At 52.9% G+C, this 26899-nt stretch overlaps 1 protein-coding gene across 3 annotated transcripts; it reads right to left on the bottom strand.

Annotated features, from left to right (window-relative positions):
- Positions 1-1399: 1399 nt before the first annotated feature.
- Positions 1400-25665, bottom strand: GPR156 (G protein-coupled receptor 156). 3 transcript variants are annotated; one of them, XM_048295515.1, is made up of 12 exons: positions 25564-25665; positions 18633-18747; positions 17383-17527; positions 17127-17271; positions 14360-14496; positions 12044-12179; positions 11052-11162; positions 9927-10052; positions 9388-9483; positions 6407-6643; positions 4055-4213; positions 1400-3505 (listed from the first exon to the last, which is right to left on the bottom strand). In XM_048295515.1, exons 4-12 carry the CDS (start codon positions 17229-17231, stop codon positions 2321-2323), a joined length of 2292 nt encoding a protein of 763 aa, XP_048151472.1. In that variant the 5' UTR covers positions 17232-17271; positions 17383-17527; positions 18633-18747; positions 25564-25665; the 3' UTR covers positions 1400-2320. The 3 variants fall into 3 exon arrangements, with proteins under 3 accessions (XP_048151472.1, XP_048151471.1, XP_048151473.1); XM_048295514.1 differs by lacking the exon at positions 18633-18747; XM_048295516.1 differs by lacking the exon at positions 18633-18747 and having other exon boundaries at positions 17127-17268.
- Positions 25666-26899: the final 1234 nt, after the last annotated feature.

The raw sequence follows: 26899 nt of genomic DNA, 5'->3' as shown, positions 1-26899 counted from the left end.
TAGCTAACAAAGCTCTTTTCATTTTTTTCCCTTTTATTTTTTTTTAACCAGGCAGCTGAATCACAATCCAGATCCATTTCTTTATTTCCTGAACAGTGGCAAGCTGGCAGGGTAACAGAGGCAGACTGAGCCATGGCAGGTGGTTGTGGCACAAGAGCCTCAAGGCTTCCTGCCTTCCAGGATCTTGCCAAGGACCAACAAACAGGCATGGAAAGAGATCTCATCCTGGCTGTGACGTGACCTTTCCTAAACAGCCATCAGCAAGGAAAGGGCCCAAAACTGAACACAAGATTTGAGGTGTGACCTCACCAGTGCTGAATACAGGGGGATGATCCCTGCCCTGGTCCTGCTGGACACACTATTTGTGACAGAAGCCACAATGCTCTTGGCCTTCTTAGTGGGGGCATCCACAAGCTATGCAGTTTTCAGGTGGTGGCTGCTAGTCACCACACAGAAAAGCAACGACCTCAAATTCCAGCAGTGAGTTTCCAAACAAACCCTAGGTTCAAAGTCCTCCGGAGGGTTTTTCTGCATTTCGTGGATTTAAAGTTAATTCTTACATCAGCCGCTTCCAGGTGGGTTCATGGTTGATCATTTCCTTTGACTGTGCTGCAGTATTTCCCAGCCCCAGAGCAAAGTGTTATTCTAAACACGTTTGGGGGTGGGGAGAAGTGGGTTTGACCCTTATTTAATAGGGTCTCTAGAGAGTGCCCGTCCCCCGCCTTGTCCCAGCGTGGCGATGCCGTGGGATGTACTCGGTGGTTGCCGGCACGCCCGGCGTGGCAGCAGCAGCACCTGCTGCGAGCGCTGCGGAACTGCAGGCGGCTGGCAGGCGATGGGCACAGCGATCCCGCGTCCCACTGCAGCGAGCCCCCGGCCTCCCGGGTTTGCCCCGCACAGGTAGGCAACCCTCCCAGTCAGCGCGTTTCACCCAGGCCAGAGCTCAGATCGCTGTAAAACTGAAAGAAAACGGTTTCTATCAGCAAAAAGTGACACACACACACACAAAATTACACTCTGTCTGGAGTGTTTCCATTTTAAAAGCAAGCAGGGGCTGTGGGAATATTGTTCCTCCTAAGATTACTGAGGTTGGTGATTTGCCCTACATGCAAGCTTGGAAAACTGCAGAGGCAACAGGGAGAAAAAAGGTGACGCCAGTGAAGGGAGAGAGAAGTGAGGGATTTCACCATCATAAAGGGTAACAGAGAGGGCAGTGCTAACATGCTTTGTTCATAACCAGGTCTGGGATTCCTCTGACACCTGCCCTTTTAATCAAGCCTTTCTCCAGAAGGTTTGTATTGCACTGGACATCAGTGCAAGGTCTCAGCATCCTGAATTCCTGTGGAGGCAAGGATAAGCTCAAATGCCATGATAAATATCCCCAAAAAGGCACACACACTGGATTTACTGTTCTTGGTATTTCTAAGATAAAAAATAAACAGAGCATATTAATTTAAACAAACCTTATTTCAGACTACATCATCCATACAAAGACATACAGAAGGGCACAAGACCCAGAAATCAAAGTAAAAAAAGAAACCCTTTTCAGATCCTTCTTTACAATGGCTAGCTTGTCTTTCCCCTCAGCTCTGACCTGAGTCCCACCTACAACCATGCACCTGAACTACACAAAATGCGAAGACACCTCCACGGATATCACCTTTGGACTCCATTTTCTCATTCAGATGCTACAAAAAACCCACCAAAACCCAAAAGTTTGCTTTGCCTGGGAGCAGCATGCCCCAGGTGAGTGGCAGCCTACATCCACTTCTGGCATCCATTGCCCATCCCCAGCTGGGGGTGATGCCAGTGGGACACTCTGCATGGGCAGCCTCGGGGGAAGGAGTCCTCAGTCGGTGTGTATGGAGTGGTGTGCAAGAAGCAATGGTTGTTTCTGAGGCAGGATACTGCTTCCTGCCAGTGCCTGTCACCCAAGTCTTACAGGGAAAGCTCTCTGAGGAGATGAAGTTTGGGCTCTCACAGACCCCCCAGCCCTGGGCTCTCCACTGCTAGCACCAGGATGGACAGAAGTGCTGGCTATCTGTGGGACACAGGCAGCTGCCCAGAGTAGCCAGGACAAAGCCACCACCACCTCCCTGAGTGCTGCCAACCCCCTCTCAGCCAAACTCAGCCTGCAGTCACAGCTGACCAGGCTGGGGCTGACACTGCAAACCAGAACGAGGCAAGGTTTATTCCTGATCCCCACATTCCAGAACAAGGCACATTCCTCAGAGGGATGTGTGGCTTTAGCATTGCTGAAAAAACACGCAGTGTTTTGGGGGTGGGAGGGCACTTGCTTTTGGTGCAGGGATGCTCCCAGTCACACGAAGGTGGGTTTCAGATCGTCTTTGAAATTCACCACAGGCTGGGGCCCGCCACGGTGCTCTGTCTGCTGATCCTCACAGTCACTGGGCTCTGTGTCCGTGTCCGTGCTGCTGCTGTCCAGGGAGCCGTGTGGGCTCTGGAAGCAAACCTCGCAGCAGGGTCGGTGGCAGCCATGAAACATCTCCTCAGAGCTGCTGCTGCTGCTGGAGTCGGAGTCTGGGTAATAGTACAGTGAGCGCAGCGAGGGCTCAGCGGGTCCCCTCGGGGTGCCCTGCCACTGCCGCTGCTCCTGCGAGATGCACGATGAAGCACCCTGGGACTCTGGCCACCCCAGCCACCCCTCTGGCTGAAGGCAGGCCTCCCTTGGCATGGCTGGAGGGGATGGTGCTGGGGGGTGAAGGGGCCCTCTGCCAGCCATCTCCCCTCCCATTCCCAGGGAGTTATGTGCTGACTCTCCATGGCCCCAACTGCCCACCTCCTTCACCCTGCAGCTGGCACGAGGGGATATATGTCCAGGGAAGCGTGTGGAGGCAGGAGGCAACGGGATCCTCCAACGATGCCTTGCCAGGTAGGGGCTGAGGGGTGTGTGGATGCCTGGGTAGCCCTCCTGGCCCACCCGTGTTTCTCCCTGTTTGCCTGAGGTGCCCCGGTTGCCAAGTGGGGGTCCTGCAGATAAGGCTGGGCTGTAGTTTTTGCCATCCAGGCTTAACTCTCGCAAGATTTCCCACAGCTTCTCACTGTTTACATAGCTGACTTTGGGGGACGACTCCCAGGCTACACCAGCTGAGTTGTCCCAGCCTGGCAGCTGCTCCGGAGGCTGCCCCTGCACTGCAGGTGTCCCACACTCCTGGACATCTTTCATGCCACGTTCAGTGCTGTCCCCTGTATTAAAAAGCAGCACCTGAGAGCAAACAGGCTCCTGGGTTGCATGTTTCTGGAGGGCCTGAGCATTGCTGCCAAGTGGTGATGTACCCAGCAAGCAGGGGGGCTGCCACCCATCCCTCTCTGGATCCGGGGTGCAGCAGTCCCCCGGTGCATCCCCAGGCTGCCCTGAGCTCCAGGTGCAGGGAGCTGCTGGCAGCGCACGGGGGTCGCAGCCGCTCTCTGCAGACATCAGCCTCATCAGCTTCTCCTTGGCGCTGCTCACTTGCTCCTGCAGGCTTTCGATCACGGCATTTTTCTGTGTCAAACAAACAAGCCTGTCAAGTGTGGGGCGGGCAGGGGGGACAAAAACGCTGCCAATTTAGAAGCAGGCACTGCCAGAAAACAACTCACCCCTTTCTGCATGGCAAGAGCCACACCAGCAGCATGTGTGACCTCAGCCTCCCCTGCAGCCCCCCAGACGTGGCTGTGGGAAGGGGCTCACTGGGCAGGCAGCTCTACAGGCTGGGGTGGTTCTGCCTGTGCAGTGCAGGTGAGGGAGCAGGAGGCTGGGGGCTTTTCTGAAACAGAGCGTCTCCCCTGTAAATTAACCATGTTTGACAAGGCTGTGGGAACCGGGCTCTCTTGCACTCCTCCCTGCATAATTTTTTCAAGCCCTCCAGATAATGCCTAAATTTTGGTGCTTTGGAGTGTGACAAAACAAAGCAGTTCTTCCCCTCAGGAAGGAAGGGGCTGGTGAGGACAGTGTGGACAGGGGTATAAAGAAGGGCTTCCCACCCTGCAAAGCCTTCAGCCCACAAAAGGGAAGGGGAGAAGCTGGAGGAGGGGGGCTGGCAGAGCCCTGTACCTCGGTGAGCAGCCGCTTCATGGAGTTTTTCTCCCCTATGAGCTGGTAGAGCTGCTCCTCGCTGTACACCGAGCGGCAGCTCCTGCTTGGGCTGGTGAAATATTTTGCCATGTGGCTCGTGGTTTGGCTTTCTTCTTCAAAAGCTTTCCACTGCTTGAGCTGGGGAGTAGAAGAGGGTGTTATCCACAGAGCCCCAGCCGACACAGCGGGAGGCAGCACAGCTCAAGCGCGAAGGAGACAAAGGGATGGAGAGGGGGAGACAAAGGCAGGGTGTGACAGGGAGCAGAGACAGGCAGCAAGAGATGGCTGGGCGAGGGGCTGCAGTGTCACTTGGAGCCTCCCACCCATCTGAGCCCTACCCTGTTCCTAGCTCCAGCTTTTAATGCAGAGAGGGTCAGTGCCTGGCTGCACTGAGACTGCTGAGCACACTCTAAAAGCCCCCTCCCTCTTCTCCCCACTCCCTGACTCCATGACAGACAAAGACAGTGTCACGCATGCCCCCTTATCCCCGAATCACTGGTGACAAGCTGAAAAGGAGCAATGTTTAGTATCTGTTTTTTCATCTAGTATTTCCCTGGAAGACTTGTGCAGCCCAGCTCCAGCTGTTTATTGATCTCAGATGAGCCACTGAAAAGAAAGCCCATTAGGAAAAACAAGGTAATGAATTAAAAGATCCAAGTTAAATAAAATGTTCAAGGGCCTCAAGCTCCCACAGAAAAATGGTACAGGCAGAGTGCAAGTACAGCTCATCAGCTTCTCCACCCTCAGTACAGAAGACCTGGAGCTTGGCAGAGCATCACTAGCAGGCTTGGTGCTCACCAGAGGGGATTTGGATCCTTGCTCCCAAAGGCTGCTCATCTAGGGGTTGGGGCTCTGCAGTTACACTGCCTCAATTGAGGCAGGAGGGGACCTCTGGAATTCATCCCAACTGCCCTGCTCAAGCAGTGTCAGATAGAGCAGTCTGCTCACAACCGTGTCTAACTGGGCCTTGAGTATCTCCAAGGATGGAGACTCCACAACCTCTCTGGGCATTCTGCTCCAGTGCTTTACAACTTTCACAGAAAAAACTCCAGCCTTTTCCTTATGTTTAAATAGAATTTCCTGTGTTTCAGTTTGTGCCCATTGTCCCCTGTCCTGTCAGTGGATACCACTGAGAAGAGCCTCGCTCCCCTTCCCTATTCCACCCCCATCGATATTTATATACATTGCTGAGATCCCCTGAGCCCTCCCTTGCACAGATGTGCTCCTTCATCAGCTTCACCTCTTCCTCCCTTTCTCTCCTCATGTCCTTGAGCCCAAACATCCCTCCAAACATTCAACTGAGTAAATAACTGTTTCCTCTCCCTCTAACAATGGGAGCATTATTCCCACTAACGTGGTGGCCAGGCACACCAGGCTGCTCCTGGAGGACACAGGAAGCAGAAGTGCCTCACCTCACCACAAAAGGCTTCCTTTAAACACCTCCGCCTCTTCCTCCTCCTCGCTTGTGGCAAAACCCAGCTTCCTTCTCCAAAAGTGCAGAGGAGGACAGCCTCCCCTGGGGACCACCAGCAGCAAAGAAGTCTCCTCTGAGAGTGGCTGGGCCATCTGGATGGCCTGTGCCCAGCTCCATCCCTGCCAGGGGCAGAAGCTCATGGTGGGAGTGTGCATGTGAGGTTTGAGGACAACTGCACCAAGGACAGATCCCACCACCCGCATGGAGCAGGAGGAGGGGGCCAGTGGCTGCCTCGCCTCATGTGTGCTGTCTGCATGGCTGTCACCTGTGGCACGTTCCTGCAGGAGGGTTTCTGAGCAGCAGTGCTGCACTCCTTGGAGACTTTCCAGGACATAAAAGCAACAAGGGACAAGAAAGCTGGAGATGGATTTTTTACAAGGACACAGTGCTAGGACAAGGGAGAATGGCTTTAAACTGAAAGAGGGTAGGTTTAGATTAGATATAAGGAAGAAATTCTTCACTATGAGAGTGGTGAGACACTGGAACAGGCTTGCCCAGGGAAGTTGTGGATGGCTCAGTCCCTGGAAATATTTATGGTCAGGCTGGATGGCACTTCAAGCAACCTGGTCTAGTAGAAGCTTCCTTGCCCACAGCAGGGCTGTTGGAACTAGACGATCTTTAGGTCCCTTCCAATACAAACAATTCTGTGATTCTTTGAGACTCAGGGAACTTGCTTGGGGAAGCAGAACCACCAGGGTGGGGTGGGGTGGGGCTTGGAGAATGAGCTGTACAGGTGAGTCCAAACATTTGGGGGAAAAAGCAGGAAAGAGAGTGCATTGACCCACACAGCTGATGTTGCTAAACTCCGAAAAGGTGCCCATTTCCAGCCAAGTGACAGGACAGAGGTGGCAGCATACCTGTGGGACAAAGATGAAGCAGTTGATTGTGGTCGTACACACAAAGATGCCTCCGGAAGTAAAACCAAACAACAAATTATGCCAAGTACGGAAGAAACGGTGAACTAAGCAGATGGTGCCAGCAGCCAGGAAAACAAGGTTGACCCCAACGATGAGTGTCAAGGACTGGTTGACTGGTGAGGAGCTGACGTTGTTGGTCAGACCGGCCAAGTAGGTCCCATATAGCAGGAGGATACTCTGGAAGCAGAAAAAAGAGGTTTCCAGAGAGTGGAAAATTACAGCCTGATGGTGTCAACCCCCACCTCACACCAAGCCTGGTGAGCTCAGATACACTCAGCACAATCCTAATTAATGCTCTTTGATCTATAATGCAGACCTGGAGTGCGCGGTGGTGACGCCGCGGCAAACGCCTGGCAAGCTGCTGCAGGCCAGGAGAGGGGCTGGGGACACAGGGCAGGAGGGAAGGTGCTGGTGGGCACGGGGGGTCCCAACCAACAGGCATGAAGAGCCAAGAGTCAGCTCAGCAGGTGCTGCCACAGAGCAGGGCACGGCTGGGAGAAATTGTGAAAACCACCCCTTGGGCAGCCTGGAGCAGGAGAAGCAAAGGCAGACAGGAGGCAGAGGTCTCTGCAGGGCTGCTGCCGTGGGTGCCATCAAGGAGCAATACACACCTCTGAAGGAGCAGGAAGGATATGAAGGATATCCAGAAGAAATTCAAAGAAGACGGCAAGGAGAAATGGAGGTTTAGACTGGAGGGAAGAGGATGTACTTGGTGCCTCTTTAAATAGCAATAATCCAGGAAACTACCAGGTGCAATTCTTCTCCCTTCCCTTTGCTGTTTCCTGACTCCAGCAGCAGGGAAAGGCACTACAGAAGTGCTCTGTACACAGAGGCTCTCCCTCCCCCCAAGCAGACCAGTTGTTTCAGAGCAGGCTGTCTCACCACCCTGCTCCTCAAGGGTCTCATGCATGCATTTTTCCAGTGTGCTCAGGATAAAACTGCCCAGAAGGATGAGCCTCTCCTTCCCTAGGTGACACTAGCAGGAAACACCAAGTATTTTTTGTCTGCCTCCATAGTGCAGAGCATGGTCTGCCTTCAGGATCATTTGGAAACACCATCTAACAAAGTCCCATCTCCTCCAAGGACCTGGAATACAGGGAATACGACCTACATTATTCCTGTGCTACCCAGTAAGTGTCAGCCTTTTATTAAGAGTCATTGTTATTTGGGCATCAAGAACTGCTTTGTGACATGAGATGCAGATGTTTTTTCAACCCTTCTGAACTCCTCTGTGCTGTGGCTGCTTGATGACTGTGATGGCCACTGCCAGGGCTAAGGTCTGGAGGGACACAGGCAAGAGAGGTTCATGTCCAGATTTCTGGTGAGACTCCCAACTTCAGAGCAGCATGAATTCTCAAGGTGGGGTTTTAAGAGCGAAACCTGCCTTGCTGTGAACCAGGCTGGTGCCTGACCCTGCTTTGTAGAATCTGCACTGGACCATAACCTTGTCCACCACAGGGCACCTCCAAACAGCCCAAAGGCAAGCCAACCCCTAATCCCTGAGCAGGAAAAAACCAGCACCAAAGTCCCATTTAAATTCATACAGTCTATCTGGGACACAGACAACATAAACTAGGACTCTCAGTAAGCACAGGAATAAGTGGTTGGTTTGTTTGTTTGTTTTGAACTTGAGCAGAGGACTTTGCTCCTAATTCCAGGCATGTCCTTGGCAAGTCATTTCTGTTCATTGCTCTGTGCCAGTAAAACCAGGATAATACACTGTCTTCCCAAAGGGCTGAGCACATAAATGCCGTGGATGCTAAGACGTGCTATGTACGCAGAGAGATAAAGCCTCCTCTCACATTAGTGTAAATCCAGACTAACTCCAGAGAAACCACCAAGGAAGTACTCTGTGACCCCCAGTAAGTAGGAAGGAACAGGGCCAGATTCAATGCAACACTAAAAAAGATTACCTGGAACTGATAATGGGGATGTTTTACTTCCAAAAGGATTTTGTAAGGGCTGCAGGCAAAGACATTACCTGTCTAAACCCTAACACAAACTGCAGACAAAATCAGAGGTGGAGACACAGCACTAAAAGCCCAGGTAATGCCTACATTCCCTAACACCAAAGGACTTTTAAGGACAGTCTAGATTCATGTCTTTGAAATTAAATGTAGAGGAGAGGACTTGGCTGTGTTGTGAGGTCCCTTCTGCTCTTTTTCCTATGATTCTGGGTAGATGGTCAGTATTACATTACAGTGAATCACAAAGGAAGTGCCTGTGCTGCACGCAGAGATGAAGCCATTCCCAAAAAAAGGCTGTGATCTCACAAGCTTCATCAACATCAGCTTTCTGAAATGTGTCCAGCCTCTGCCATACCAGAGACACATGAGACCACAGAAAATTACAGCCATAATTATACCTACGTAGTTACATCAGTATAACTAACACTGCTGGAATAAGAGTGGCCGTGTGCAGAGATTCACCAGTGAAAGTGCACCTCAGAGATGTAATTAAGCTGATAAGCATCCTGTAAAGGTGGGGACCAAGCACTTGTCATCAGCACCTCTTTGGTTTGAAGTCACAGGACTCAGGGGCTGAGCCACCTGGTGCGCCTTTGCAGTGGTCATTCACTGGAGTCTTTAGGGAAGGAGTGTGACACAAAAACAGCAAGATGTGGGTTTCAAGGAGTGAGATGGATGAACCTCAGGGGGTTGCCAGGAGAGAACTAGAGAGAATGTATGTGCACAGTGTACATAAAGGAGGCAGGCAAAAAGCAGCTAGCAGGGCTTTCACCCTTCCCAAGATGGGAAGGACTGGAAATGGGGGGGCTTACGAGATGAACAGGAGTAGCTGGGATCTGCAGTAGGCATGTAGCTTGGGCAGGCAGTGAAATGACAAGTGCTGCTAAACAGTTTAGGCTGAAAGACAGGGAGGAAGTGAGACACAATGCAAGAATCAGTCAAGAGGCTACATACCTTAAACCCTAAAATGAGAACGAGCCAAAGATCGGAATAGAGTGATGCGCAGGACTGCACCCGGCTCACGGAGCACGTCATGCCTTTCTCTGTCGCCTACAAGGCAAGGGAAAGGCAGAAGTGAAGGCTGCAGCCTGGCACAGACTGACGGGAAGATGCATTTAAGCTGGTCTCCTCTGTAAATTTCTGAAAGGAGAGGTCAAGGCTGGTGCTAGAGGGGCAGAAGGTTCAAGCAAAAAGATTTTGGCCTTCTGCTGCCAGCAGGGCTGGTTAAACATTTCTCTAAAGCATCTGCAGATGCCTTGGAGCTCTCCTGTGTCATGCAGGTGATCTGCACAGACCTGGAAATTTTGCAGTGGACCCTCACCTATGTAATAGACCAGACATAAACCAAATCCAGAGTGCCCAGAAGGTTTTCTGCCTAGTTTTCCTTTCTGTTGTTTTTCAAAGACGACCTCCAAATGCCTGGCCACCCACCAGCTTTGTCCGCAGAGTTCAGGACGCAGCAAACCCTGCACCGCCCCTCCTCAGCCTTTTACCCGCAGTGAGACGCTGAGGCTTCGGAAGCACTGCACTGGGTCAGAGAACACCCATGTCAAGAGCAAGACAGCGTCTGCCAGCACCAACGCTGCCACCATCGCCAGCAACTGCAGGTCTTTGATAATCTGCAAACACACAAGAAAGTAAAGGTTACTGTGGGGAACAAATGGACACCAATTACCTCCATCCCTTTGGGTCCCTTCCTATTGTTTCTTTCAAGTGACATGTCCATCCTACTACTTCCCCCAGAGAGGTGCCCAGCACCTACATTTGAGTTGGCCACAGGATCTCTGTGTTCAACTCCCAAATTCCTGGAGACCTAATCAGGCTTGGGGCCAGATATAAACCCTGCCTGATGGTGTGGGTAGCAGGTAAATGCTATGACAGAAAACAGTTTTTCCAAAACAAGGCTATCATCCCTTATGCCCACATCACCAGAAGAAACAAAAAGGGTGGAGAAAAAAACCTGGTAGGATTATCATTTTGCAAGTTAAACACAGATCCCAGTGTGGAACAGGAGTCCTTGCTGGTACCCAGTTCTGCTGCAAACCCTCTTGTCCCATCTTTCACCTGAGACCTTTTCACTGCTGGAAAGTGACCACTGAAAGTTGTAAGTGCACTGTTACGTGCTCGAATTTCCCATTTCCCTCCCAGCTGCTGAATCCCCTTCCTTAAGTGCTGCAGAGGAGTACCCAGCGCTCCCTTCCTGCCTTCAAGAGGAGATCAAATGCATCTGGGGACGGCCCTACATCAGATGCTTTTGAGGACACCTGGTTTATTTTCATCCCACAAAAACAATCAGCCCAGACCTGAACACAAACACTGGTGTGTAGCGTAATGAAGGCATGTGGCCAATGTAAAATGAGAACACTGCTCAGTGATGGGGCTGGGACTCACTGGGGAACCCACTTGCCTGTAGAGTGGAAAAGCTCCTGCCTCATTGTGCAGGAATAAATGAGGGGCCCATGCCCAGACAGGTGTGAAACTAGAGCTGTCATTGTGGCATCCGTCCCTGTCGTGGGCCAGTTTTATCTGTATCCCACACTGGTTTGGGACTTGCTGGTGTTTGCCCTCCTTGGAAAGTTTGCCATGGTCCCTTCCCGCCCCGGGTGCTGCGTACTCACCACCCGCTTGTCCGGCACCCTCTGGGTGAACACCTTGTAGAGCCGCCAGCTTTTCCCCAGGACAGGACCAAACACCAGGGAGGTCCCCACGCACAGCAGGCAGAGCCTCACCTGCCAGGGGTCAGAGCAGGGGGGCTGAAAGGGGCTGGCAGGGACACCTCCCACCCTCCCACCCTGGGATGCAATGAGGATGGGTGGGGACATGTCTACAGTCTTCTGACTTGTGGAGGGTGGTATCAGATATCAGGAAGCTGACCACAGGGTGAAATAAATTCAAAGGCATGGATTTTTCTTGTAGGCATGCCTGCTGCCTAACTTTTCCTCCCCATCCCTAGAGACTCTCACTGGAGGAGCAGGCAGGGAGAGACAGACAGCTAGTGAGCAGCAGGGGCACAGAAGGTCCCAGCACCAATAAATCCCTTGCTGGCACCTCTGTTAATTACCCTCAGCCCACCGGCTGAGCAGGATGCAGGGTGTGCTCTGTCCCATGTCCCACTCCCCCACATGGGTGCACACCCACTCAGTCTGGCAGGGTGGCTGCCTCAGGTCAGAACATGGGGGTTCATCACACAGGTGAGTGTTTTGATGAAGATTTGCTCTGCAGCCAAAAAACTCACCCACAGCCTCAAAGCACCTGTGCTGTGTCGGGCAGTGGTGGCTGTGGGGGGGATCTCATCTCCCTTTGGGCTCCCCTCTCCCTGCTGCACTTTTACAAGCCCAGCAGCCTGCCTGCCTGCAGGACCTCTCCCCGGGGACCTGTCTCGAATCCCTTCCTCGGTGCAGATGTGGTTTGCAGAACAGCGAAGGCCATTCAGACGGAAAGCGTCTGGTTGCCTTTTGCGTAGGCGAAAGCCACAGCCCAGCTGAGCAGCGAGGTGGTGACAGGCTGGGCTGGGACGGAGCCTGTACAGGTGACACTGGCTGGGAGAGAGCACGTACAAACAGGCCTGGACACGCGTCAAGGTGCCCATCCCAGCAAAACCCCCGCTCACCTGAATAAGCTTTTCCATTGAGTCTCCAGACGGCAGGCTCTGCTCTGGAATCCCAAAGAGGTAAGCACTTGTGTAAGTCAGGCCACTGCCCAGCAGGGTCACAATGTTGAGATTGGGGCTGGACATCTTCACAATCCTCCAGGAAACAAAGCAGGGAAGATGATGACAGTTACTGAGTGTTATGACCTGGCAGCACAGGGGCGAGGTCCCCTTACAGGGATAATGTTGGTCATAAGGGATGCTGACACACTGTCCACCCCCAGCCTGAGCTGTTCACCACTGCTCCAAAAGTTCAGCCATTGCTCCGTGGCCCCATCCTCTCCCCTTTCTTGCTGGAGTGCTTCACAATCCTTAAAGTATTCATTTAGCCCTATGGCAACACTTCTGCTGCAGAGGGGCAGAAGTGGAAAACCACACCAATGAAGCCCAGGGTGATTGTCCCCAGCAGTAAGCTTTGGGTGCAAGAACTATGTATGTCCCCAGGAACAGGCCGTTCCCACTGCTCCTTCCTCTGAGGAGATACCTCCACACTCAGCACAGTCTCAACTTCAGGAAGCTGCCAGCAACGTTCAGGTTACAGTGTCCCCTCTGTAATTTCACCCCATCACTCATAATCCTGTAACTGTATTCAGGGAGGGGAGAATCAACCCACTGATCTCTCATGACCTGTCACCTTTTCCCAGCAAGCCCACTGAGTGAAAGCTGTACCTCCTGCCATCCCCCCCAATAGCTCTGCCCCTTCCATCTGCTGCCAGGTCATTACTTTTCTCTCTCCTTGAGCTCCTTCCTGGCTTGCTGTCTTGCAGTCTCTAAGCCTGGGGTTCAACCTGTCTCTCCCCCTCCCTGCCTTCCTCACCACGTCTCAGCCCTTGGAGAAAGGTATTCACCAGCTCATGGTCTCAGCTGCAGCTGAGAAAGGTCTCCTCTGCCCTCCCAGATTCAGGAGGCAGACCAGTATTTATTTACTGCAGAGCAAATAAATAACGCACACTCAGTACAGCCCATTCTGAGAACATCAGCTCAGGTGGCCACTGAACACCACTCAGTAAATGAGGTGCTTCAGACTGGGATGCAGGTCATGCACTGCAGCAGGCACACGGCTCTCAACACAAACCCTTATGGGCAGGACCCTCCCGACTGCACAGTGGCTGTAAGGAGCATTAAATTCCTTTAAGCAACCAGAGAACTCAAACAACATCAGTCCAGGCTGCACTCAGATGTATGCCTCTGTGCAAAACAATGGCACATGGAGAGCAAAGGTAAAGCCTGGCAGAGGGATGTATCCCTGGGGGAGGAAGCAGTTGAGATACCAAGGGACCAATGAAGCTGAGGAGAAGGTGGCAAAGAGGCAGCCGAGACCCAGAATTGCTGAGGAAGGCCCAGCACTGGCTGAGACAGATTGAGCTATGAGGAATTGCTGAACCTTCTGCTGGATTTATGCTGCCTTCAGGGGAGCAAGACATTTTATCTACTTTGTGCAGACTGATCAGCACCAAAAAATGTTTGTACTTCACCAGCTTCTCTCACCAATGGAGATCATGTTCCCCACCAATATGAGCAACCACCAAGATCAAAAAGGGTTATCAATATCTTCAAAGTATGAGTGGCCCAACAGCAGAAGGACATGGTGCACTGTGGGGAGTATGATGACTTTGCTATGGAGCTGTGCTGCTCAGAGCGATGCTCTCAAGCATGTGGAACAGCAAAGGAAATGAGCTCTCTTTTTGCCCACTCCTGTTGATGGTTTTATGGAGTAGCACTTCCAGGATGAGACCATGCATCACTGTCTGTGTCACACCAGAGGGCACCCATAGAGTCAGAGAATCATTAAGGTTGGAAAAGACCTCCAAGACCATCAAGTGCAACCTTTGACCAAACACCACCATGGGAACCAAACCACAGCACTAAGTGCCACATCCTGTTTTGAACACTTCCAGAGATGGCTACTCCACCACTTCCCTGGGCAGCCTGTTCCAGTGCTTGACAACACTTTCAGTGAAAAAATTATTCCTGGTGTCCAACCTGAACCTCCCCTGATGCATTTCCTGAAGCTATTTCCTCTCATCCTGTCTACAGCTCCCTGCCTTGGGGAGGAAAGGAGCAGTCCAAACAGGACTGTCTCCACCAGTGATCAAAACTTTGTGTGATGGAGAAAGCTGCAACACCCCTGGCATTACCCTTGTTTGCCCCGTGCTGCTTCTTCAGGCTTGTACCCTCCTGATCCTTAGCTGGTCATCAGCTCAGAGCCTGCTCCTGAAGGAGCCTGACTCTGCTACTCCAGCTCAGGGGAATCTCCCAGAAGAGGGATGCCCTTACCTGTTTTTCCTGAAGCGAATTGTGAAGATGAGAAAGAAGAGTGCTAGCAGGACTCCTCCAGTCAGGAATGTCCACACAACTCCCAGGAGACCAGCAGAGAAGGATGGGGAGCTCTTCACACTGCGGTCAAAAGATGTCTGCGGGAGGCAAGAGGGATAAGGGAGAAAAGGACATTGGTGGGGCTCTCAACAAAGAAGGTCCCTACTCCAGCATGATCACTCCCACAGTTATCCTGCTCAGCTAGAAACCACAGCTCCTGGTAAGAAGACACTCCAGCACCAGACCAAGTCCTACAGGTAGGGCCACTGAGATGTGTGTGGCCAGGACATGGGCTCTGTCCCTTGCTGAGTGCTCAGGAGGACACAGCAGTCCAGGACCCTCTTCTTACGGCCAACTAGCCAAATCCACAATGACGCTGTACAAGCGATTCATAAACCTCAGGCAGCCCTGGCTCTGGGACACAGGAACATGGGCAATGGTTCCCCACTGTCTTGTGGAAAGAAACCTTTGGAGAAAGGTTTTTTTCTCCCTTGGTCCCCCAGTTGGCATCATGCTTCTTTAGATGCTTCTTGGCTCCCACCCTTACCCCTCCCTGCAGCAGACAAGTGACCAGCTGGCGGACGTGACTGGGAGCCAGCAGCAGAGCTGCCAGTCGGGGCAGGAGCACAGCAAAGGGAGTGTGACAGCGTTTTTCAGAGGCAGTGACACACCGAGCTGGGCTCCACCCATCTCCCAGCTGGAAACTAACTTGGTCCCAGGCACACATCAGCTGAGAACCGGCTTTTGAGGGACACTCCCAAAGTGGGTATGATGGAGGCACCTCTCTCCTTGCACACAAGCCACCTTATGGGTTTAAATCTCCATTTAAAAATATTCTCTGCTATCTCCTTATTAACATAAAACGGATAAAACGATCCTATGTGAAACAAGAAACCTACTTCCACTGCTGATCTAAAATGCTCCAGCGTTTTTAACAGGGTGTGCATGTGTGGGTTACTGACTTTTTTTTTTTCCTTAAAAAAAGCATCACTTTTATTAAAGTGCTGGCACATCCCCTTTAAGGGGGAGGGAGGAGAATGGGGTTTGAGCTGGGATCACACACCTCCTCACTAACTTCTCTGGTGCTGAGTCCTTTCTCAGGTATTTCTGTATCCAATTTCTATTGCAGAAAACTACTTTTCCTGACAGTTGACACGGCCCCAAACTTCCAATTTTTACTTCAAGGTCTGAGCTGTTTCTGCTTCCAACCTTGCTAGAAATAAATCTTCAGGCAGAAGAAAGGCATTTGTTTAGAGTCAATGCCTCATCTCCCTCTTCCCCAGCCAGGCTTCATCTCCTCTGGGCGAACAAGAACAATGCACAGATTGGAGAATTAAAGCCAACATGTAATTCTTGAAACAAAAACGTGTCACTGCCACACGAGCATGGCTGATCCACAGGCTCCTGGCGGCTCACGTGCTGGTGCCAGGACACAGGGCAACTGGGAAAGGCAACCCCCTGCCTGGGAGAGACATCCAGCTGAGAGCTGCTGCTGCTGGGATACAGCTGCATGCACATCTCAGCCTCGCTTTGCAGCAGCATGGAAGGATCCCTGGGGGATACTCATCTGCCTCCTGCAAACTGCTTCCCACCTCCTCTTCCCTCTTGCTATTCCCTGGGGACTCTTTTGCTTCTCTGGGAAATGAAGAGTACACCAGATGGTGGAGATGGTCAGTCAGGTCAGTCTCCCACTTACACCAGGACTCTCTGTAGAAACCCCATCATTCAGCACAGATCAGGCCCACCCTCCCCCTGACTGGAGCTGACAGGGCTGGTACAAGGCTGTAATGACATTCTATTTCTGTGTCCTGCCTGCTCGGGCCCAAGGGTAACACCTGGTTTTTGCCAGTGAGGTGAGCAGGGCAAACTCAGCGTTCTGGGGCTTCTGCACTTCTCTCCCAGATGCATCCACCAACAAAATCTTTTCACCTCTGGCTGCTGTCAAAAGTGTTACTGCACCCTATTCCCAGCAACCACCCAGGGATCAGAAACACCCCTATGATCTCCACTTTTCCTTTCCCACACACCCTCCCACCTGACTGCTGTTTCCTTGGATGTTGATGCTACTTGAAGTTGATGGAGCGCTTTGCTGGCTGCTGAGCAGAGTAAATCCTGGTCCTGGCAGGGGGAATATTAATTGTAAGCCAGCTGCCAGAGCCAGAGGAGCCAAGCAGCTTACAGTCTTTTAATTAAAGGCCCATGGTCATGCAGGACGTGATGGAGAGCAGAGTGGGCCAAGCCTTGCCGCTCCATCCAGCAGCCTCACGTGGTGCCAGCTGCAACTGAGTGCATCCCAGTGTCATTTCTACTGGCTTACTAGTGGAGGGGGGGAGGTCCCATTTATTATAGATGATGACTTTTAATTAAATCCTGCTCTCTTCATATTTGAAAAGCACTTTGAAGTTAAAGGGGACAGGAAAGGTCATGGGCAGATGGAGCGATCTCAGGTCAATCCTAAGCAGCTGGCCGACACATGGGAGGGCTGCTTGACATGACTTGGTTGTTGTGGATGCTGTCTCACCTTCTGGATAACTGCTGGGTGTCACCTAGACTGGGCTTTTCTTGGAGGCCAACCAGGAGGTGACAGTGTGCTGCCTTCAGCAGGACTGGGATTACTTGGCAGCTGCAACCCCCTCTTCATCCCTCCCCCAAATCTACTTCTGCAGAGCAAACCTCAAGCCCCAGAGTGCTCCCCTGCATCCATACATCCTGCTGCATCCATACATACCACTGTCACAGTGCAGAGCTCCTGCAGCGCCCGCTGCTGCTGCTCCTGGCTGCCAAAATGGGAGCTGCCATCACAGAGCTCAGAGCAGTTGAATCCCAGCTCCATAGCACATCCTCAGCCGTCATCCAGCCGCACCTTTGCCCTGCTGGAAGGATGAGAGTTGGCTTTCTCCAGGGGGAAGAAACTTTTGGCACACCCCATATCCCCCCCGTCAGTGGGCGCAGGGAAGGGTCCAGCAGCCCGGGGCTGAGCTTACCAAAACTGATGTGATGCACATCCAGGGTCAGGACAGGGAGCGACCCCTCCCAATGTCCCTCGGGGTGTCCTCTGCAGCAGGAGACTCAACTCGGGACCTGGGCTCCCATGGAGCACGGTGGCATCCCCAGCACTGCTACACCACCCTGCAAAACAACCCGTGTGGAGGGTCACAGTGGTCCCAGCCCCTGTATCCCAGCTGGGAGCTGAAATGAGGTGCTGTGCTGGTCCAAGAAAGAGCATGGCACCCTGAACCCGCTGCAGCTTTCCTTTGCCAATGCATTTTCCTGTGCTGGAGCAATTTCAGGGTCATTTTGCAAGTACCCTCCTTGCACTGGCAGCAACTGCTGGTTTCATGGAACGTCCCCTTCTTCCAGCAAAGGATCAGCGAGTGAAGACAACAACAAACAGCAACAAGTGTTGCCATCGCTTAACAGGACCTACACCCAGGCCTGGGTGAGCTGAGGGGAAGGTGCTTGAGCCCAGTGTTTTGGCTGACTTGGCCCGAGGTGCAGCCTGGCTACCTGAAGAGCTGGCTGTTTATTAAGGACATTTAGAAGCCTGACACCTCCGTGCTCCCCCTCCCTCCCAGTGCTCTGGCTGCCAGGTATTGTCCCCGCCTGCTCCTGCTCCCTTTGCACCACCTTTCCTCTGCTCCCCCTTTCATTTCTTTTTTTGGTGTGGATTTTAATAGGCCTCATTACCATTTTAGACATGAGGTCATACTTATCCTCAAGCATCCTTACTCAATTACCATTGTCACCAGGTTTAATTAGCTTCCAGCACACGACCATAAGCAAGTCTCCCATCGTCGTTAGCAGCTGAGGAAGTGCAACAGCTCGCTCCCTATTTGCTCCTAACAACAGGTGGGAGGGAAAAATTATCCCTATCATGCTCCTCGGGGCTGCTCCCTGGTGGAGCATCCCCTGCACCTGGCTGGTGCTCCATCCTTCCCTGTCACTGCTCCTGACAATTTGATGCCCTCACCTTACAAGTCCTTTCTTTGGAAAAACTCCTGTCATTATGTGAGCAAAGAAAGAGTAAATTAAAAAGAAGCACGGTCACCAGGACCTGGTCTGAAACTCGATGTTTGTCACAGGGCGTAATCGGGATTCAAATGCCAGAAGAGCTACAGGTGGTGTTCTCAGCTCAAGTGTAGACTGATTTTTCAGCTTTAGAGAAATTGCTTACAAGTCCCAGCCCAAGGACATCAAGGTCAGTGGGCTACTTGTCCAAAATTAGCAGACCCACCTCTGAAGCAATAACCCCAGCTCTCCTGCTGGCAGAAGCCTTCATGTACTGTGGGTCCGGGCACCGTCCTGCCCCTGCCAGAACTTTTCCCAGAGTGAGATCAGCTCACTGTGTCCTGCAACCACAGTATCACACATCAGCCAGACTGAAGATTTTACACACACGGTGTGTAAAGAGGTGTTTTTCAAGAGTGCTGAAGCCACCCAGGCCCATCAAGTCTCCCTCCCTCCAGCTTGTAGCAAACTGTGGTGGTGTTTCCCCCCTCCAGCAGGATCATCTTCTGGGGGTTTTCATGCCCTCAATAGCTCAGGGTGAGTGATGGGAAAAGAGGCATGGCTGCAGGAGATATCCAGCTGCTGCAGTGAATGCCAGGATTGCTACAATGCTGGAAGCACAGTGGAGAGTAGGAGACAGGCTCCAGCTGAAGAGTTCAAAGAGACCAATGGACAATGTGGAGGGGCTGGGTGGGGATGGAGGTAGGAGAGGGGCACTGAACCTTAGATGCTGAGAAGACTTGAAAGTGAGCACTGCCCAGCCTCCATGGGGCTCAGCTCCTCCCCATGCCCCCAGGTGGGTTTAAAGACAAAAACCCCTATAATTCCTTGTAACCTTCTGCCATGTCAGAGGGGGAACACACCTGGCAGGTGCACCACTACCAAGGCTGGCATGAGGCCAGCAGGCACAGCCTTCCCATGGCTCACAAATGGAGATGTCACCACAAGGAGCATCAGCTCAGCCCTCATCCACCCAAGAGGCCACCCCTCGGAGGAAGGCAGAAGGTGGGTCTCCCCAACCCCCACCCTGGCATTCTGCAAACAGCTCCCACACAATGTTGATAACAAGCCACAGCCAATTAGCATTCATTAGTATGCAACAAAGCAAGCACCAGTGCAGTTGTCGCTGAAAGGCAACAGGCATTTCCAGCCCAGCTCCTGCCTCTTGTGAGAGCTGGCAGGAATGCTTCTCTATGGCCTAGGGAGGATCCAGGGGGGATCAGCACTTTGGTGGGGGTCACTGACCCTCAGGGTGAGTTGGGCAATGGTTGTGGGGACAGACAACAACAGGTAACACCCCAATCCTTAAAATGTGAGGGTCTGTTGAGAGCAGAGACTTGTGGGGTTTGGTTTTTTGGGGTTTTTTTAAGACCGAAATGCCAACCACTTCCAGTGGATCACTTCCAGAGCAGAATCACAGAACGGCTTGGATTGGAAGGAACCTGACACCTCTGCTTGCCTTGCTCTCCCCTTGCTGCCCTCAGTCTCTGTGGCCTTGCACCTTCTGGCTGCCTGGGACATGGTGGAGAGTATTTGGCCACAGAGGCCAAATACATCCATCAGCTTGCACGTGGACATGATCCAAAAAGCCACATGTTGATAGGAAACAAGTGACTAGACCACATGAAAAATATTAGCACCATCATCTTCTAAGATAAAAGGGAAGCACTGACTGCTAAAACCAGTATTTGGATAAAAGCAATTTGTGGCCACCTCAATGGTTGATCTCCAGGCCTGGAAAACCTGTTTCTTTAGATCTGTCAAGACCCAGGAATACTTACCCTAAAACCATTTAGGTTGGAAAAGAGCTCTAAGATCATCGAGTCCAACAATTAACCCAGCACTTGCAACCCCTCCACTAAATCATGTCCTTAAGCACCGCATCTACACGTTTGTTGAACACTTCCAGGGATAGATACAGAATCATAGAATACTAAGGTTGGAAAACACCTCCAAGATCACTGAGTCCAATATCTAACAGTGCTGAGAAACTGTAGACTAACTGATAAATAGCCCTCTAAATAGATGCAGTTGACATCATCTAAATGCATCTTGATTCTCTCAAAGTTTCTTCTTCCCTTCAAAACCTTTCTTTTGAAAAAACCAGGAAAAAACCCTTTAAAGAAGCTGAAAAATTGGCACAGCATGTATAGACCCAGAGTGGGCAGAATGAACTTTTCACCCCAACAGGTTCATTTTGATGTAGTGTTGAAAGACAGGCTTCTTCCCAAAGGTGACAGCACTACTTGGGGAATCAAAAGTGGAAAACTGAAGATGTCAAATCACAGACAGCAGAACAGCTGCATTCAGAAATGTGCCAGTCTTCATGAGCTCTGCAATCCTGTCCGGTCATACCAGCCCAGACAGAGAAATGGTACATGTACCCGTCTGCAAGGAGCACATCTGGAGAAACATCTGCTAAGAACTTTTGGGAAAGTGGCTGTGTGGCCAGAGGCAGAGGAGAACAGCTGGGGAGAAGGAGCAATCTGCAAAGGGCAGAGACATTGGTGCTGTTTCAGGAAAGGAGCAGGAGACCTCGGCTCAGCCACGATGGGCTGTGCTGCTACTGCCACTCCTGGTGGGAGGTGGAGGTCTGCTGGTGAGGAGCAGGCTCGGCTGACAGGACACGGGGCTGCACACTGACAGCGGAAAATCATCCGGATAACTGTTCTGGCAACGTGAACACCACGGGATGGGGTTGTGCAATTCAGAAATCTGGCACTTCCGAGACAGGCTCCTGCTTTTTCCTTCTGCTCTTCTTGTCCAACAAGATCCCTTCTTGTTTGGCCTGAGAAACCTGCAATATTGCCATCCCCAAGGTGATCAAAAAAAGTCACAGACTTACTGCAATACCCCCCGCGATGAAGCTACTTAAAAACTGTGAGTTAAAACACACAGCATATCTGAAGATTATTTTAAATTTATATTTAAAACTTCAGCACCTACATTCTCATGCTTTCCCCTGCAAACACAAAAGGAAAAAGAAAGAAAACAAAGAAACCCTACCTATCACATCATCCTAAAACCTGGGTTACAAAGGCTCAATCCCCAGGAACACTGGGGAGCTACAAAATTGTCACCCTTCTTCTCAGGGACTGTCCTGTGCTTGTGCTTCATTCTGGTCTTGTCCCTGGGATTTCCAGAACCACTTCCAGGCCCCTCAGATATCTTCATACCTCACAGATAGACAGAAAGCTCAGTGCACAGGCACATGATGGAGCACATCACAGAGCCCAAATGGGCTCATCTTCCCACCCAGGCAGTGTCCCTGCCCATGCTCCCACTCGGTGATTCCCATCCAGGGTATGGAGGACTACCACCAGGAGCTGCAGGACCTGCTGCACACAAAGGAGGGAGATGCAGGACAAGGTGCCTCTGTCTCTGGATGCATGGGGAGCTCACCGTGTGACTCTCAAACCTGAAATTTTGTGTTGACTGAAGCTAAGTGTGATTTTCAAGCCTCCTACCATTTTGGAAAGCATGTCCCAAGACCACATAGGAAATAACTTCTGAATGTTGATCTCGCTGCACATCTGTCCGCTGTAGCTGCCTCAGCTTGGGAGGATGGCACGAGGCTGGCACATTTAGCTCTGCCTCTAGACTTTTTAACTTTATAAATGCAGGTTAAATACCCACATGGCTTTTTTCAGTTCTGTAGTTTACATTTTGAATGAAGGAAACCTCTATTAAAAAAAAATCATTGGTTTTTTTGATCCACCACACAGTCCTGCGAGGAGCTGACTCACACTTCTCCAACTAAGGAGGTGATAAGGCTTTTAACTCTCTAACCATAATTGCTGTGCAATGATAGGCATGTGAGAAACAGAGACAGACTAGATTGGAGACGCTCAAAGGAAGGGAAATTAGGTGGGAATACCAAGAGGCACAGGGAGCAGGCTGCAGATGAGGCCAATTTGACCAGAGCTGATGGGGAGCTAAACCAAATCCCTGGAGCTGCCCAGGAGCGACTTTGTGCCACTCAGAGACCTGAGCCCTCCCTCGTGTCCAGCTGTAGCAGCTGCTGAGCAGCACATGGATGAAATGAGCATAAACCTCCTTCTACCTCCCCGAAGTGGCTGGAAGTCCAGGGGTTGGGACCCCACCATCCTTCATGCTGGTGGAAGCTCACCTTCCTGCAGTCAGTGAGCGAGGCAGTGGGATCTCTGCTGCAAGACAGCAGCCTCACCACTTGGGGCCAAGGAGGGCACAGCTGCCTCCCGCAGAAACAGGCAGGGGACACGCCCCAAGCACCGCTCTGAGAAGGAGCGGTGCTGCTCTCCCATGCCCTCCCCGTGCCCAAGCCTCTGCCTGCAGATGGGTGCTGGGGTGCTGCATGGACAGTAAGGACATGCAGAGGCTTTTCACCACTTTGGGGAAAATCCTGGGTTTTCATTGCTCCATAACAACTTAATCAGTCATTTCATTTATTAGTGGGAGACCACACCTGTAAGGTGTTTTTCTGCCTCTATGGACAACCTCCCTGTTAGTTCCCAAGCGCTGGGTCAGGAAGGTCTCCATTCCAAGGGCTGGCCATGTGGCAGATGACCTGAAAGTGAGGTGGCAGGGGCTGCCTCTCCAGAAACACATGGCCAATTTCATGCTGAACTGCCCCTTCACCACAAAGAGGCAGAAGTGGCCAGGGCTGGCTGCAGGGCCAAACTGTATGGCCACCATGCCCCATGCCCACAGAAACCCAGCTCCTGCCTGCCACACTGCCAGACACAGCCAAAGAGAAGAAAGGCTGGAGGTGTGCAAAAATCCCCCTGCATCTGCTTCACAATTGCCCTGGTAGTTGCTGCAGGCAAACCGTGAGCCCCTCTGTCTGCGGGGCTGGTCAATCCTGAATCCCTGCCCCAGGGAGGCTGGCACCTTGTCACAGGACAAGGATGCTGCAGGACGCCACTGTGGCTGTGTGACACTCACACTTTTCCACCAGGACGCTGTTCAAGGTGCTGTGACTGGTGCAGCATTACCAGCTCTCAGAGCTCTGTGCCCATTCCCGGTGCCTCTGCTGCCTTTATACCTGCTCCCATCCATCCACATGCATGACCTGCTTCAGGAAGCTGCCTTTTCCCAGGCCATTTCCCAGGCTGCTACTTTCTCCTTTGGGCATGTGCCCCAATATGCTGCTCTGAAGCACAGCTCAGCCCCAAGCACTGCTGCTGGAGGCTCCAACATCCCTTCTTCCATCAGCTCCCTCTGCCTTCCAGGTGTTTGCACCAGCCTAATGAACAGGAACATGCTAAACAGCCTTACAGGAAGGTGTAGCCTGCAATTTTTTTCTGTCTTAACTGTACCATCTTTAGAGAGCCATCATGAATAAGAAGTAAAAAAGCCTGATGATTTAGTACTTTGATTTACAAGGGAGATCTACCTTGTGGTTGAGGTGTGTATGACTTAATTAAAAGCAGAAGCTCACCTCCACTGAAGCTGTTTGCTGCCGAGCTATCAAATGCAGAGGAAGAGGCCTCAGAAGGAATATTTCCATAAAGTTATGTTTCACATTAAGCATATGCCTTCAAGAGCTCTCCATTTCCAAAGCTGGCAGAAAGCTACAGCTGCTCCTCCATGCAATCAGACACCATCCCCTCGCAGCACCAGCACACCTGTGCTTTCACACACAGGGCTAGGATGGCCGGGCTGCAAAGCCACACAGCCCCAAGCATGGGGACAGCTTCTAGCCCTAACAAGGTCAGCATGTTTTTTCTCTATTTAACTTTTTTCCTTTTAAATTTGGCAGGATTTTGGAAATCAAGTGACACATTTAGTCCTTAAAGAGGCAGGAAAACAGAGCACTGCAGCTCTTTCACCTTACCCCTGATGACCAAGCAGCAGGGAATATTTTCCCCTAGGAGACAGATTTGACTTAAGGCTCTGAAAGCCAGAGATGTCCACAGCTTCTCTGGCTTCCCTCCCAGGTACCACAGGCTGCCAAACTGCACCCAGTGGTGCCCTGCTCAGGCTTCTCATCTCTTTGCTGGGCAAAACAAGCCCCCCACCAAGGGGCAAGGCCACATCAAGGTTAACACGAGGTCTGCCAGCCCAGCTCCCTGCAGACAGCGGTGAGGCTTACGCAGGGGTGGAGAGGGGCAGTTCCAAAACTGGAGGCACAACCAAACCTGTGTGGAAAGTGCTACTTGTGAACTGTGTCAGCACAGGGTCGGCAATGAGAGTGGCACATCCAGTGCCCGGCAGCAGGTGGGTGAGGCGATGCAGCAGCTGCGCCAAGGACGCATTAGAAATGCCAGCTGCAACTCAACACTGGCAGCTCCCGGTTACCCGGGATCTGGTTCCCTTGGCCTCCTCCCTGCCCCTCTCAGCATGCAGAGCACCTGTGGGGCAGCGGAAAATCCAGCTCTGGGTCCATGAGCCACCCCTCCCTGAGAGGTGACCAAGCCCCTGGGAATTGTGTCATGCTCAACTCTGGCAGCCAAGGAGAAGCAAACAAGCTGGGTCCTGGAGCGTTTCCTGGGGGGCTCTCGTGCCTGTGAACCCAGGCCACACGGGTCCCTCTCTCTCCCTCTACACCCAGCAGGTTGCTGCACCGTGGAGCTGGTTGCAACTTTTCTTCTCCCCAGTTTGAACTCCGAAAAGCACACGGCTCGCCCAGGTAACAGCAGTTTGGTTAGAAAAAACTGACCTAGAGCTGCAGCTTCATTCACATCTTTGCATCCTGCAAGGCAGCCCTTTCCCATCGCGAGGTGCCGGTAGGCTCCCGCTCCCACAGGCGCCTTCCCGGGGCTGCTTGGAGCCTTCAGGACGGTACTTTCTGGAGAGCTACAAAACACCGGCCCAAGCCCGCCCCGTTTCCAGCTCAGGGGCGCACTCCGGGCACAGCCAAGCAGCGAAGGGCGAACGAGGCGCGCTGCATCCCCCTAAAGCGCGCCCAGCCCACGGCTCCGTGCCGCAGGCGGGAGCACTCGGGGCTGCCAGCGCATCCCGCGGCCTCGCTGCGCTGGGGTCTCGCCGGCGGCACCGCGCAGGCTGTGCGGAAAGGGGCACGGGGAGCAAAACCACCAAAGCGAAGAGCGCCAGGGCAGGAAAGCAACTCGGGAGGTAGCCCGGGCGCCCTCGTCTCAGCCATCCCGCTCACAGCCCCAGCCACGGCTGCCGGCCCCTCTCTCCCCACACCGCGCCCGGCGGAGCCCCCGACCCACCTGCGGGGACGGCACCCGTGCGCGGGGTGCCAGCCTGCGGAAACCTGCGGGAGCCCGGCGGGAGCAGCCCCGCAGCCGCCGCGGGACGCGGAGCTCGGCGCCGGCGGCCGCCCCGCAGCGCCCCGGCTCGGCCCGGCCCGGCCCGGCGGAGGCGGGCGGCGGGAGGGGCCCGGCGGCCGCGCTCCTCCCGCCGGGGCGGTGGCGCCGGCCCCGCTCCCGTCTGACCCGGGACAAAACTTCTCGGCAGCGGGGAAAAAACCCGCGGGCCGGGGCTGTCCCGGCAGGGCTGGACCCCGTTTCACGCCGGCGCCTCCTCCAGGCAACAGCAGCATCGACCCCTCCCCAGAACGCCCCCGGTGCCGGAGCCGGGAGAGCGGGACCCCCGGCACAGCCCCCCGGCGGCCCCGGCTGACCTGGCCCCGCCGCCGCAGCCCGCTAGCCCCGCGCTCCCGCGGCTGAGCCCATCGCCGGTCCCTATCCCGCTGCTGCCGGCGGGATGCCCGGCTGGGAACGAGCCGCCTCTCTTGGGTGCTCCTGGCAGCTGAGGCAGCACAAAACCCCACGTCTGTGGCCAAACCGGCCCGAGAAGGTGAGTAAACGCGAGGGCGGCCAACCTCGTGCTCCGTGACCTGCTTGTGCCGCCCCATGGCTAGTGGTAGCCAGCGTGACTACTGCAATAGGTATGTTTGTGTGAGCAGCGCTCGGTGTCATGTGGACAGACCCACTATCCGTCTCAGCATCCCCGTGCCGACCGTTTCCCTGTCTTGCCTCCCACGGTCCTGATGCTCGCATCAACTTCGTTCTCTCTCCCCTCAAGACATCCACTCCATTTTACTGGAATTTCCCCCCAATTCCAAAAGCCAAAAGCTCTGCTCCAGCACTGTAATTTCTCTCCCAGCCTGCAGCAAAGTGCCAGGTGCTGCTGGAAAGGGCTGTTTGCAGACAGGTGTTAGGCCGTGAAGGTTTTCTCTCTTTACACACTTCTGTTTACCTCATTTACCCAACTCTGCTAGGCCCTGGCATGAACAGCGCTAATTTTTCACTCCTGCCCATTCCCAAACCTGCAGAGCTGTGGACCAGGGGCAGCTGAATGGGAGTGGGGAGGTTTGCACAGCCTGTTGGTCTCGCTGTGCCTCACAGCACCATCATGAACAAACGGTGACCTGTTAGTTCCCAAGCCCCATGAAAGCATCCAGTTTGCAGCCTCTGGTTCTGGCAGCAGCTCCGACTCCCCTTTGCTAGATTTGACTGATGGCCCAGAGGAGAAACTGCAGTAGGACTTCTTCACTCTGTTTTCCCATCCTCCTCTGAGGCAAAACAGAGGGATGTACCTTGG

The sequence above is a fragment of the Corvus hawaiiensis genome, chromosome 2 (assembly GCF_020740725.1).
Source record: "Corvus hawaiiensis isolate bCorHaw1 chromosome 2, bCorHaw1.pri.cur, whole genome shotgun sequence".
NCBI lineage: Eukaryota > Metazoa > Chordata > Aves > Passeriformes > Corvidae > Corvus > Corvus hawaiiensis.
This window is presented reverse-complemented; position numbering and strand designations above follow the sequence as displayed.

What these genes read in the sequence shown, in the direction of transcription:
- GPR156 (XM_048295515.1), bottom strand. Translation starts at nt 17,231, where the DNA reads ATGGAGCTGGGATTCAACTGCTCTGAGCTCTGTGATGGCAGCTCCCAT. An exon ending in GGGTGCCGGACAAGCGGGTG is followed by an intron (nt 10,053 to 11,051) that starts GTGAGTACGCAG and finishes GTGTGTTTGCAG; the next exon opens with ATTATCAAAGACCTGCAGTT. An exon ending in TGAAGCGGCTGCTCACCGAG is followed by an intron (nt 3,506 to 4,054) that starts GTACAGGGCTCT and finishes TGTTTGACACAG; the next exon opens with AAAAATGCCGTGATCGAAAG.